Raw genomic sequence first — 14,846 nt, forward strand, 5'->3', positions numbered from 1 at the left:
AATATATCCCACATATTGGTAAATTGTAGATTTTACTAGCAAATCTTAAAAATTACGAACAAAAGTTAGTAAAAGTAAGAATCTTATCATACTGTTTGTTATACATATGTTGACTGTACTAATTGAACTAGCCTAATTAATTTCTTAATATAATCTGTTTCCAGTCATGTCAAAAATCTTATTAGTTTAAGAAATAAAACTGTGAATATTTTTAATTCCAATTACCAATAATCAGCCATTTCATTTAAGAATGAAAAGCGCTTACTAAAGTAGATACAGTTTTAAGTTTAAAGTAACATATCCAGCCAAGAAATCTCACAAAAGTATATTGTAACATTTTATAATATTAAAAATAAAAGATGACTGTTTAAGAAAGAACAAGCTGTTCAGGCTATTTGTTATCTTAAAGCTGGAGACTTGTTTGCTTGAAACGTTTTTAACTTGGTGGGAATAATGAGCATACTGTACATATACCATCTTGTGTAATTTTTAAATTTGATGAAAGAGTAATTACAGCCATTTTTGTTTATAGAATCTGTTTCACAGACCAGTAGTAGCTTTAACTTTTACTTACTTTTTATGATGGCAAAAAAAATTTAATACAAGTATATTTTGGATATTGATTTGTTTAAGTCTATATAATTATACAATATTTTATAGAAAATCAAAAATTATAAATAAATAATATTTTTTATTGATTTGGGTGTAGTTTAATTAAAATATAAATATTAAATTATAGCGGAAATGGATGCTTTTTTTAAAAAAAATGATATATGCATAAACCTTCTTTCTCAAAATAATAATAATAAATTTTGTTTTTAAATAGAGTAACAATGTTGGACTTTAGTACAACACTTATCAATATTGTTAACAGAGTTCTATTAATAACTTTGTAAGATATAGTGTTTCATATCTGTTCCGAATACATTTTAAGTGACTACAAAAAATAACTATGTTATTTGCATGACTATGGAACTATATTTTACTGATGTTTATCCTAACAATAACGACACCGCAGTATCAGTTTTAACAAATAGTTAAGTAAAATAAAAATAACATTTGAATGTCGAGCTGTAGGTATTTTTTTTTTTTATAAGCAGGTGAACAATGCGAAAGTTCCAATGTTGTATAACGTTTATTATATTAATTATTAAGCACAAGATATTCAAGTTTGTCTTTCACTTTATATTATTTACTTATAGTAATAATGTATTTGTAATTTGACTTACCCGCAGTCATCTTGAATACTTTTTAAGGAAATATAAATTTTTTACTAGATATTTATTTCGAATTAAACTTAAAAAGTTATTAATTATTATGTTCGTGACTGCTAAGCACAAATTAAAGAGTGAAACTACGTTAAAGTTTACCACACTACCACAGACCGTAACTGCGGAGCTCTGACACAGACAGTGTCACTTTGGACAAATTTGACGTTTGGTTATATTCTCTTTGGTTTAATATTTTCGGCGTCGTGACTACATAATATTTACATACCTATCTTATGTTGTTTTTAAACCAAAAATAATAGAGATTTTTAATAATATATTGGGTATATCTATCATATCAATCTCTGAGCTTATATTATGATGTGACTCGCTAACCAGCCTTTGTAAATGTTTATGCATGTATATAAAAATATCGTAAGAAATAAAATTAAAAACAAGAATAAATCTAGCGTATATAACCAACATATAGCGTATATACCCGTTACCATAGTTCGTGGTTTTATTACAAGTATCTTTCATTTAATATAATATTACGTTTAATATACTAATAATAGTGACAAGAATCAATATTTTCACATATGTATCTTAGTGTCAATTATGGGATAAGTTCTTTCTTTAATTTAATTCTGTCTCCTCTATCATTGCTTAGCAAAGAAAGTCAAATCGAATCAACTGTTTTCTGTTGGTAGCTTTTCTCCAACCACTAAGGTTTAGGAGGAGACCACTTTCACAATTTTTTATTGGTCCAATCATTCCGAGTAGATACAATTATCTGTAAGTAACTAGATTCCGATGTCTGAAATAAAACCCCGAACACGATTCAGATGATTATCCTGCGCATCTAGCTATTCTCCATTGAGGAATAAACCGAAACGACATCACTACTGTAAAATAATTATTAAGCGTCGATATGTTGTATTGCTATGTTTTGTTTTGTAGGGTAAGTGTTGGACAATTTTTAGGAAGATAAAGGATATATCAGCGTGTTTATACGCGTGGTTTATATTTAACAAAGTACTTGTTTTTGGAGTTTTACTTAGCAAGTGCGCCATTTATTTGCCGTTCTTCTATTGATAAATAAATCCCATTAGTCTTTTTAAACATTGTCAACGGATAATATGTAGGGACAATTATCGTTTGAACGCATCGTGTGTTAATAAATTTTGTAATATAAACATCACTTTCTTATTTGTATCGGAAACTATATTTATAGTTTCGTGGATCATATAGTTATCTTTTTAGTTTTGTTACTTTTTATTTTTTTCTGAATTTAATAAATAGATCTGTTGTTTACTTAAACACAGTTTTGTATTCAGTTTCATCATGTAGCCTTTACAATTATGCTACATCAGATATCAGATGTAACATGTTTATGATATTATTTCAGTTATATCAATAATAATGTAATGCCGTATTTGTAAGTATAAAATTAAATTTTCATTAATATTTAAAAATACCATAATAATTCCTGACACAAGAAAGTACTCAGGGGCGATATTGATGATTAAAATACTAATTAAACTATTTATTGGTCTGTCCGAAATCCTGGATGAACTTGTTTGAAATAATTCGTTAATCTGATGGATATGTTTTATTGTTCAAAAATCTATAGATATCTATAAATAATATAATTTTTTGCTCTGATAAAAAAATCTGACTAGCGTGTCTATTTTTTGTAATTACTGAATCTGGAGTGGTTGAACTGAAAAGTTAACATACACTAAATCCTTTTTCTGGCTATACTAAGACTCAGTAGAGAAACTGACTTCTTATCGCTCACTCAACAACAACAACAACAGCCTGTAAATTCCTATTGCTGGGCTAAAGGCCTCCTCTCTCTTTTGAGGAGAAGGTTTGGAACATATTCCACCACGCTGTTCCAATGCGGGTTGGTGGAATACACTTGTGGCAGAATTTCTATGAAATTTGTCACGTGCAGGTTTCCTCACGATGTTTTCCTTCACCGCTGATCACGAGATGAATTATAAAGATAAATTAAGCACATGAATCAGCGGTGCTTGCTTGCCTTTTTAATTCCTTTTTAATTAAAATGTATTTTCATGTATTTATCGTATTACCTTTATTTTTAAATATAATTTAATGTGTGTATCTACGTAAAAAAGGCATCTATTCTAAATAGCTTTACTAAAAATAAACTGAAGTGATAAAAAAGGAATCCTTGGGTTAAATGACTTAGAACACGTGTAGTTATGTCATTTATAGAAAATCAGCACCTATGTTTGATAGCACGCTCATTCATTGCAATTTGTTAACGATTAAAAAGGTAACTTCTTTATTTTGTTGTCTTTTATAATCTTTCATAAGATATAAGAAAATGGATGGACTGTAAAGATGGGCGAATGATAATAATTCTTAAGTATGAAGTATTGGAAAGACCGAAATAGTAAGTAAAGAGAGCCGAGAGTATTGCAAGTTGTTGCAAGCTCATTTTTTTGAAACTATTAGTGTCTTCTCTTTTCGGTTATGAAAATATTATTCTTAGGTAGACCACCGACACTAAAAATAACTTTAAGTGGATTCTAATCTAAACCACGTTACCATATGGACAAAAAATGGTGAATGCTTAATTTTCGTAATCTTCATTCTTAAAAAAATAATTCGCCCATATTTCACATCTTGTTTGCTTAATTGTTTTTTATAAGCAAGTACTTGATCGGATTGGCAGGTTTAAGGACAGGTTAAAGTCGTAAACTACGTTATGGTCCTTTGGTTATGTAATGTTGGATTGTAGCTAGCCTTCGTTGATGGCCGACTGCATTTCGTGTTCAATGTATATTAAATCGTCGTTTTCAGTTTTTTTTCGTTATTTTTTACTAATACTCTATGATGTAAAATTGTCGGACTTAAAATTATAATTTTGAATTACAAAGAAATGCATTTTTTTAATGTAATATAGAGGCGAACTGGCAAATGGGTCTCCTGTTGGTAAGTGGTCACCCATAGACATTGACGCTGTAAGAAATAATAACCATTCTTTATATCACACCAGTGTGAAAACAACCTTGGAATCTAAGATGTTAAGTCCCTTGTGCCTGTAGTTACACTAGCTTGCTTACTCGCCCTTTAAATTGGAACACAAAAGTACTAAGTATTGTTTAGTGGTAGAGTCACCCTTCAGACCGGAACACAAAAACACAAAAAAGCATTGTTGTGAGGTGATAAAATATATTTTGAAGGTATGGTACCTTACGCTGCTTGCACAAGGTCCTAACATCCAGTAAAACAGGTTTTCCATCAAAATAGTGAAATTCTCATTTTTATCTTTTTCATCCTAGGTGATATTGGAGAAATATCTGTGCCCTTGGTAACATTAAAAAACTTTACAAATAATATTGAAATAAACTTATCAAATAACACATTTCTTAAATATAAATTTACAGTTTAGAATAAAATTCTCGACTGCAAACATTCAATTTGACGTGAATTACATGTTACATTCGTTACCGCCCAAATAAGCATGACCTTCATTTTTATTTTTTATTCTTATAGTTTAGTGTCATAAGCTAGGTCACAAAGGCTATTATTATATATTTTAAACGTATATTATTATTATACTTTAATCAAAAATAAATCTAAAAAATGATTAGGTATCTATGTAATATTTAATATTGCTTAAAAATTACAGCGACCTTCCCAATGCAGATAAGTTCTTGTAAAGTTTTTTACAAATCGTATGAATTTCGTAACATTTATTTTTAATATTCAGAACACAATAAATGACATTGTGAAGGTAAATGCTTGCACATAAAATTAAATGTTCAGTGTAAAATAAGCGAATATTTGTTTTTCTTATTTTCGTCATTGCTCATATTAGGTACGTATATTGTTAGGAATTTATGATGGTCAAATGTATATTATATCTTGTCATCGAAAATTTATCTATCTATAATGAATCGCTAAATATCAGTTATTTATTTGTCTATAATTTGTGTATTATTGAAGTTGCATTTTTGACAAATTTTGAAAAAAATTAAAAAACGTGATAACTCAAAAATGTTTCACCTTTGGACTATGCATATGGGGGTTAAAATTATTGCAAATAGTCACCCCTATTGCCTCCTAGCGGATGTACTTCGGGTTACCAATAACCCTGTATATAGTCTGATAGACTAAGCTTGGTCTTGACTATGTATAAATAGCTCTACTTTATAACCTATGATAAAATATTTTCGTACCATTATTACGTTTGTTAATTACTTCATATTTTGAATAAAAATTATAAACATATCGCTGAAACTAACCTTTTTGGTATAAATAAATATGAGACAACATGACATTACTCTGATCCCAATGTAAGAAGCTATAACACTTGTGTGATATAACTTGGTCCATTATCCATACGCGAAATTGGTTTTGATAATTTTTCAATAATTATAAGAACTAAGAAATAGGACCTACGTTTATATATAAGTACATCTTTATAATATCTTTAAAATACGAAACTGATAATACAAATCGATATAGTTATTGTTTGACTATATATGTAGATATATATATTAAATAGAAACTTTTATGCGTAAACGCAAATAATAAAAATAAAAACAAAAATATACTCCTTCCTAATATTAAAGAATGTGTTTAACTCTTGTAAAACGTAGTTTAATACAAATATTTTACTTGTAATACTTACTCGTGTTTATTTGCTGTGCTTTGCAAATGTGTGAGTAGGTAGGATGTGCAGGTGTTGTGCACGTTATAACGTGTGTGGCTCAATGATATACATTACAGAGCTCATGTCTTGAATGCAAATAGATTAAATTATTTCGTTTAAATTAGATACCTATATATAGGTCGCATAATTTTACGCAACGGATTTAGAATGATAATTATTATAAATTTAAATGATTAGAGAATCTTTCTTGGTCATTTCGAACGGCTTCATTTAAGATACTATACGATAGGTATCTATTATGAAATTAAAATTAAATTAGTATTTAATTATATTTTTTACTACAAGAAAGTCCGATGAAACTCTTTTAGATAAATGTTTTTTAGTCTAAATGTTAGAAAATTTTATACCTACATAATTATTTGGGTTAAGAGAATGTCACTACATAAATTTAGGCGTGCTTTGCCGTCCAAATTCGCTTAAATGGACGGCTCGGTCTTGGCACTGAACCATACTCGTACTGAGCATAACTAGTAATATAAAAACTATCAAGATATGACTGGAGGCAATTCCTTCCACATAAATTTACTTAAATCTTTGACATTGATTACATAGAAATCAATGTCAATGTGGTAGAAAACAATGATTACATATTTATCATTGATTTCTATGATAAATATGTAATCATTTTTATCATAGAAATCAATGATTGATTTCTATGTACCTGCCCGTCTGGGTAGGTACCACCCACTCATCAGTTATTCTACCGCCAAATAACAGTACTCAGTATTGTTGTGTTCCTGTTTGAAGGGTGAGTGAGCCAGTGTAACTGCAGGCACAAGGGACATAATAACTTAGTTCCCAAGGTTGATGGCACATTGACGTTGTAAGGAATAGTTAATATTTCTTATAGCGTCATTGTCTATGGGTGAATGTGACCACTTACCATCAGGTGGCCCACCTGCTCGTCCACCTATACCATAAAAAAAACAAAGGTAAAGGTATAACTACTGAAGTAAATAAATCATAGTTAATATTTGTTAAGATTCCTGACCTGACTCCTGGCCTGATTATTCGAGGAACTTTCTTAGAAGACACTACCAAACTATGTAAGATATGTCGTTGTGTAAAAGTATCTACATAGACGCACTGATAATATAGGTAGATACATATGCACTTTCTGCTCTTTCAAATGAGGCTATTTTTTCTCATGCTCTTAATATTGCCAATTTTAATTATTTTTATTCAGCCCCGAACGTAATGATCTGTGGTTGAAAATTTAAAGAAATATATAGCTGCCTTTAATGTTTATTTCTGTTAAGATTATGATCATTTACGAACAATGAATATTTAATAATTAGCAACATAATACGAATAATCAACTTAAAAATAATAAGTGGTTGGTTTCATGTGACGTCAAAATTAACGTCACATGCTAAACTACTAAACTTTTCCTGATGTAAGTTTTTTGGTGGAAACAATTTGATGTGTTAGACAAAAGATTATTTCGATTACTGGTATTTCTTAATGTTTTTCTAGGTAAAAATATTCTACTCTAAAACTGACTTATCAATTTGCATATGACACAATTAAATTTATAATTCTGAATCGTATTGTTATTTAACTCGATAATCGAGAAGAAAAGAGTTACGATTATAAAACTGAATGGAATTTTTTGTAGAAACACATCATCAAACCTTATTCCAGTTTTCATTTTTTTAAATATTTTTTAAATATATTTTTAATAAAAGTTTAAGTCTTTTGATAAGGTAAACTCCAATAAAATAAAAAAAACATCGATGCTAATAGCCTGCATAGAATACTTCGAAATTTTTATAAGTTTTGATAACGCTAATAATAAAAGTAATCATTGGCTTAAAACAGAAATAATTTGAACATTGAATAAATAACTTTGTTAGCAGCTCTCCTTAGCACTAATATGAATATTTACTTAAAGGTTTATAAGTGATAAATGAATACACGTTTTTTTCTATTGTTTTTTTTTTGACTTATTATTGCAAATTTTATTTTAGGATTTAAAACATGTATTCTTAATGCGTCTTGTAAAAAATAAATAATCAATGTCACTATTGTCTTGAACACATCGTTTGCAATCGGTCGCCATTTTTTACATTAGATATGCATACACAAACATTGTATGAAAATTATAATTGTGTTTGTGTATGGCAGTGACTCAAGAGATCATTGCCCAATTTTATAAAAAGTTAAGCTAGCATTGTATTGTGATTACATCGTGGTCATTACAGATTATTGACACCAGTATAATGCTTGGGTAAAAATATCAAATTGTCGATGATCTTAGGTTTCCAAAAAAGTATAATAGTACTTTTTTAATATGGCAAGATGTACTTTAAATATTGTAACTACAATATTATGTTTTTGCTAAGTACATACAATTAAATTACTTCTGAGATTTAAGTAATAATTAAAGTATAAAAGCATATTATCATGGTAGGTATTCGCAACAGTTTGATTTTTGCTTTTGGTTTTATTAAAAGTAAATTTAATGATATTATTTTAATGCAAAAGTAAATATCGTTTAATTTGGTTAAGCGTTTCATTAACCGACGTCATCTACATAATTATTATCAGGCTTAAAAATACGCATTAAGTATATGTTAATACATCTTTTTAAAATATAATTTATATAATTCACATAAATGAGATATCTTGATAATAATAAACAGTAAGTTCTTTAATAAAATTTGAATGTACAGACAAAAAATAAAGAAAGTCTATAACCTCCTTTTCTTTTAGTTGTAATCTTCGAACCATGGCTTGACGCCTATTTTTACTTTTTATTATTTTTGTTTACCGATTAATCGAAAACTGTTAGATTGCAATAGCCATTTTTTGTTGTATTAGGTAGACAGGTGGTAACACAAATTTGTCTTAATAATTCCGAATAGATTTGCATTTTATTTGTATAGATGTTTTTTGTTGTTATAAAGTAATGCTACTAAAATACTACAGACGTTTAATTCAAAATATTTGAAAATTTAGATATAATAATATTGCAACGTTAAAGTCAAGGCCGATTCTTGGATTATAAGCCGACGGTAAAATGAAAAAATATAGTAACTAAACTTGAAAGTAATTAATACTAAAACACACGCAACCGGCAACAATTAGGTATAATTAGTTAGTATTGAGTATCGTGTAATATAATTCGTTAGCCCTTTATTGTAATAATACATCATAGGTATAGTTAAGTGAAACATTCGTTCATTATTTTAGTTTTCACCGACTGCAGACAGTTTTGCATTACGAATAAAATATATTTAAAGATACTATATAATAGTGCAACTGTTATTTTAGATTTTTTTTTGTGACTTTTTGTTGTATTTTTTTTTTTATTAATTCGTTGGTATAAAATTTTAATAAAACTGTTAATAATATGTAAAGAAATGTAAAATATTAATAGTGATAAGTATTTAAAAAAAAAACAATCGATTTCAAATCCAAATTTGACGGTTTAATGATACAGAGAATACAAAGAAGTTCGTCGACGCACTACAAAATAGTTCGGAAATTTTACAATCTTTAATGTTATCGGTATTTAACACTATATCACCAGCGCGTTTATCGATATCGGATTCAATTTTATAATACACTTCGCAGGCGCGAGCATTGTCGTTGTGAGATGCCAGCGGGCTCATCGTTACAGATCGACCGAATTAAACCTCCATCTGAAGGAAAAAAAACATTGGCCACACAAAAATATATATAAAATATCTATAAAATAAAAAAAAAGGATTATATTCTTAATTTAAAAAGTATTTGATTGTTAAATTATGAAAGATAAAAATGAGCACAGTGAATGTAGAGGTAAGTACACTTGAATTATAACTTTTGATGGCATTGTAATGAACACTTGCGCAACGCGAATCCACTTTCGGTTGCCTTGTTTTTATTTTTTATTTTGATGTAAGATTCGAGTGGATAGAAAGTTATAAAGTTACATTGACCAAAAGCTATAAAAAATAACACTTAGTAGTTTTTATTTTAGGTATTTTTATTTAATGTCTTTACTCTTTAATAACGTTTAAAATTTTGAAATCAGAACATAATGTTGTACACCATTTAAATCAATGTAACGAGAAATTACAATCAATATTTACTTACTTTTCCACTTTTTCCATACTTATGTCGATATTTTCTAAAAGATTCCTTTTTAGCGGCACTGCTATAATAATACAAACTATATTTTTTTTCCAATTTAATGGTTTCGATTCGTGGTTTTTTATTTATGTGTATTATATAGATATCATCAACTTCTACTTAAAAAATGTATATTGTAAATTTCAATAAATATAATCTAAAATAAAAATTAGAGTAATTGAATTCAATTGTTACTAAAGAACGAGTTCAATATTTTGTTGGGTCAAGCGGCGAAATATGAAAACGATTTTCACTTGGATATCGCCTGAAAAATAACATAAGAATACCTTTATGTTTTGATTATTTATTTGTCTAGGTACACTCACAGAGCCAAAGACGTTTAAAAAATTGGTTGATTGTTGGTACACACATACACATGTTAAAACACACACAAACACAGTTAATCACAGCTGTCAAGAACACTTGAAGTGTGACATTCTGTCTAGACATATAAATAATATGAGCCGTCATGTAACCAATATTTAATAAAAACACAGAATACTTTTGAATTATATTTGTATACAATTAAGGCTATAACATTCATAATAATTATGTAATTAAAACACACGATTCAATTAAAAAGAGAAATAACTACAAATGATATTAGTATTAGCTGCCAAGGAATTAAGAATAAGATTTAGAAAATGTTAAATATAACATATTTAATTAATACTATTCTTTTGTTCTAGGAAAAAAGTTGAATCGCGTTGCATTTGTTATCGTTTTAGACGAGGCGTAGAACTGTACGTAGCTCGTTAAAACTACATTAAAATTGATGCAGCTATTAGGAGCAGCCGTCGACTCAGATCAATCTCTAGGTGATGACTTTTAAACGAGATCACGAGGATGAAGAGTTATTAATTCCAATGTACTAAGTTGTAGACCCCATTACGTAATAAAACGGTAGTATGAAAAATTTAGTAAATATCTTCTTCAGCACTGTACTTTTTGTGTATCTGTTTATAATAAGTGTGTGATGAATCTTTTTGTTAAATGAGGTATTAGTTGAACCCGTTTTAAGAAAAATAAACGTCCATAGTTTTACTATTTACACCCAGGATCCAGACGGGCGTGGTTTAGTCAGGTTCAATAAACTAAAAATTTGATAAATTAATGATAGGTATACAGTATTTATTTATTCTCAGTCCATTTATATTGAATGATGTCATAGACGAAACATAAAATATTTTACGATGCTTTAAGTTTAAGGCTAAGGTCGTTGAGAATTCACACATTGAGATTGTTTATGTGTTTTAATTCGCACCGTTACGTATTAAAGTTGTGTTCGATCACATTTTCTTTATAATTGAATTACAATTGAAATAAAACTAGTTATAAAGGATTTGAATCGCGTATATTAATTATTTTCTAACAGTTCAATTCAGTCTACCCGTGACCACGAATGCTGTAAAGTGCTCGAAACGTCAGGATGTTAAAAATAATTAATATACGCGATTCAAATCCGTTATAACTAGTTTTATTTCAATGTGTAATAATCGCGAAAATTTAAGACAATATTATGTGAATTACAATTGTTTACGTAATTGTTTACGTTTTGATTACAATTTTACAGAAGTGCGCAAAATAAGACCATACCCTTTGTTCAAAGTGCATAAGACCTAACCTTCCGAGATTTTAAATTATCGTATGGTATTCTAAATACCTACACAAATTCTTGAAAGTGTTAAATTAATTTATTTGTCTGTTAAATCTCGTATCTGTGTGAATGGATATCTAGTATAATAATAAAAATGTAAACACAAGAAGCAAATAGTTATAAGAATTTTGTAACTTGTTTTTATAAGATTTAATATAATCAGGTTGTTTTACGTTTGTACACTAACTGAATAATGAAAGCCGTTTTGTTGTATTCCATGAATGACTGCAACTTTAAATTTTATTATTAAAATGATCAATAACCTCATTGATAAAATTAAAAAGTTAATCTGTTTAAAGAAAAGCTACCCGACAAGCGACCCGCCCAACTGCGCATGGGTGCAATATTGATACTAAATATAGGTAGGTACTACAGAATTTATTTATTTACGTCATGACATAACAAAGTTCTAAAATTGTCAGTATTATTTTACTACATTGTCCATGTATAATATAAAAAACTTTCCTCTCGTAGTTTTAAAGATTTAAGCATAGAAAAGGATATAGGAACAGAGAAATTGACTTTGTTTTATACCATGTAGTGATAGTGATAGGTAATACTTATACATAAGTTATACAAAATAGATGTTAAGTAAAGTGTAATTCTGATCAGTTTCTTTCGCCGGCTCTTCTCAGGCGTGTGGTATATTTCCGAACAGGTTTTTATTTTTGGCGATCAATTGAATAAAGATTTTGTTTTTGACTTTAAATGCGCGATATACAAGCTTGTGAGTGTATTTGGGCATATTCTTTTGTAAGTATTATAGCGCTGAAATGTGCAAAGGTCTTTTTAAATAAAACATCATTTTCATCATCATTTTCAATCGATTTTATTACGTTTTCTATAAACGATAGATAATAGCACCGTTATAGTTATAGGAAGATTTTGATTTAACTAGACCATCAACTTTCCAATTGATGCCATCACTGCCTTCCTGTAGACATTATACAATTTATCTAATTCAGTGTTCAGAAAAAAAACCCTTTATCGATTTGAATAAAAACAAAGTAATTTGGATCGTTCAGAAGAAATAGAAAATGTTTACAGATTTTCATATATCGATTAACTAGATAATTGTTACACGACGAAGGGAAAGCATTATTTCATTCATGTTAGTCGATTTCAAAGTCGTTTTTTTAAATTGTTTGGATAACATTATCCAAATGGGATTTAAAATAGTTTGACCAATGTATTTACTTTTTTATGGTTGTAACGATATAAAGTGAACACATTAATAAAAAATATGTTTAAAATTTGTAGGAATCTATATTAATATTGAATAAATGCGAAAGTAACTTTGTTTGCATGCTGTTCCAAATTTGGCTTGAAGTAAGACTAAATTCCAAGACACCCTAAAATTAGAGAGAAACCGCGGGCGTCAACTACTGTAACATAAGTTATAATACTATTGGAAGAAAACTTAGCATTCTTGACTTATACATATCCATCATTTATTCTATTGTATAACGTATATTTATAACTTGGTAGGTACATAATTACGATCCTTGTAATTAGATGACTAGAACATGGTCAGGTTATTGTTGGATGGAATCTTACCATATCATAACTATACGCCGGCATTGTATTTCCACGAGGCTATTATTTGTATCATAACGAGTTAAACTAATTTGATTCAAGAGTCGTTACATTTGTTTGTGCCACGAACATTAAATTGGTTTAAGTATATTGTTATGCTTGAGATAAAAAAAACTCGCTATTTAAATAGCTGGTTCTACTGTTCTACCTGTAATAATTTTTTTAAGCATCAATTTTTATGACATGCCTGTCTAAATAGTTTTTTCACACCAAAGAGTTTTTATAATTCGTTTTTTTTTTTTTATTGTAATTACTGCGTATTATATTTATCGGTCCATAAAGTACATTTTCATAATAAAAAAATGTATGTTATCGAGTCCGACCAAACAAACATACAATTATAATTAAATTTGCTAATACCTGCAGTCGGTAAACTGATCTTAATTTTAAATTAAAGCAAATGATCGATAATTAATTAATGTCAACATTAAGGTGTACTTACCGTTTCCGTTCATAGTGTCGTGTTTGTTATTATCGATTTTTACTACCGGTGTTTCGTGGTATCCTACGTCTTTGTCGATGTCGATATGTACTTCACTATCACTCGCGTGCTGTTTAACCGGCGCTGGCATCGCTACTAAATTAAATAGACCTTTACGTTCGTGCACTTGTTAAGGTCAAACATCAATAATTCTTCATGTTATATATTTATTTATTTAGCGGCTTTATTAAAACGTGTACGCTGACGGTCATGTTCATGCAAACATTGTGTACAAATACATCGCCAAAATCCGAGACAAAGTTGATTTCGCCAAAACGATGCTCTAAAGTTTTTTATTTTTAGTATGAACTTTGTAATTATTAATGAAATTGAACAATATATATAAGTAAGCTAGGTTCTATTTTACCTTGCTATATATTTTGTTATATTTAATTAATCTCGTAATTATAAACAACGATGGAATGTATGAAACGACGGTGATGGACGATCAATCATTCAATTTAAAAATTATATAAACTGCGCAGCAGAAGAGTAGATTTTACGATGAGTTTTTTAAAAAAAATATAATCAATACACGCAAAAAAAAGGCTTCAAAGAATTTTTATTTGAATGTTTCTGAACACGAAAAGATTCAAAAACATCGCTTAAGTACTTTTGCTTCAACTAACAAACAATTTATAGTTGAAACATTAACATCACAGTCAAATATTTGATCTACAGATTAAAAAAAATTAAGGTTTAATATAATACAGAAGGTCGCATTTTTTTATTATAGTTTCTATTAATGCATTGAAATACACGGAAGCTATTTAGAGGTCATTTTAGTGATTAAATTAATTTTATTTTTGTAAGGTAAAATATTTATATGTAACTACGATTTTTACGGATTATTGATATACGCCGATCTTCTGATCGGCGTATATCAATAAAAAAACCAAGTAGATTGGCTTTGTATACCTACATATTTATAATAAATTCTTTCTAGCCAGTGTTATAAATGATTGTACATTCTTGAATAAATTGATGATGTTTTAAGAATACATGCTTTCCACATCAATATTTTAATATTGTATTTGTTGATGTTTTACATTGTCTGCCTCGTTCGTGTAT

The 14,846-nt window shown here is 28.5% G+C and overlaps 1 protein-coding gene across 3 annotated transcripts in view; it reads right to left on the minus strand.

The window, feature by feature from the left end:
- Nucleotides 1–13,910, minus strand: part of LOC124537195 (aldehyde dehydrogenase, dimeric NADP-preferring) — a 32,771-nt gene extending 18,861 nt beyond the window's left edge. For 2 of the 3 annotated variants that reach the window (XM_047113934.1, XM_047113935.1), the window contains exon 1: nucleotides 13,737–13,910. In XM_047113934.1, coding sequence (XP_046969890.1) covers nucleotides 13,737–13,866 — 130 coding nt within the window. In that variant the 5' untranslated portion in view covers nucleotides 13,867–13,910. Of the gene's footprint in view, nucleotides 1–1,229; nucleotides 1,369–13,736 lie in introns of those variants that run through there. The other variant, XM_047113937.1, reaches the window with a different exon arrangement.
- Between the last annotated feature and the right edge of the window lie 936 nt (nucleotides 13,911–14,846).

Source organism: Vanessa cardui, chromosome 18 (assembly GCF_905220365.1).
Source record: "Vanessa cardui chromosome 18, ilVanCard2.1, whole genome shotgun sequence".
Classification (NCBI taxonomy): Eukaryota; Metazoa; Arthropoda; class Insecta; order Lepidoptera; family Nymphalidae; genus Vanessa; species Vanessa cardui.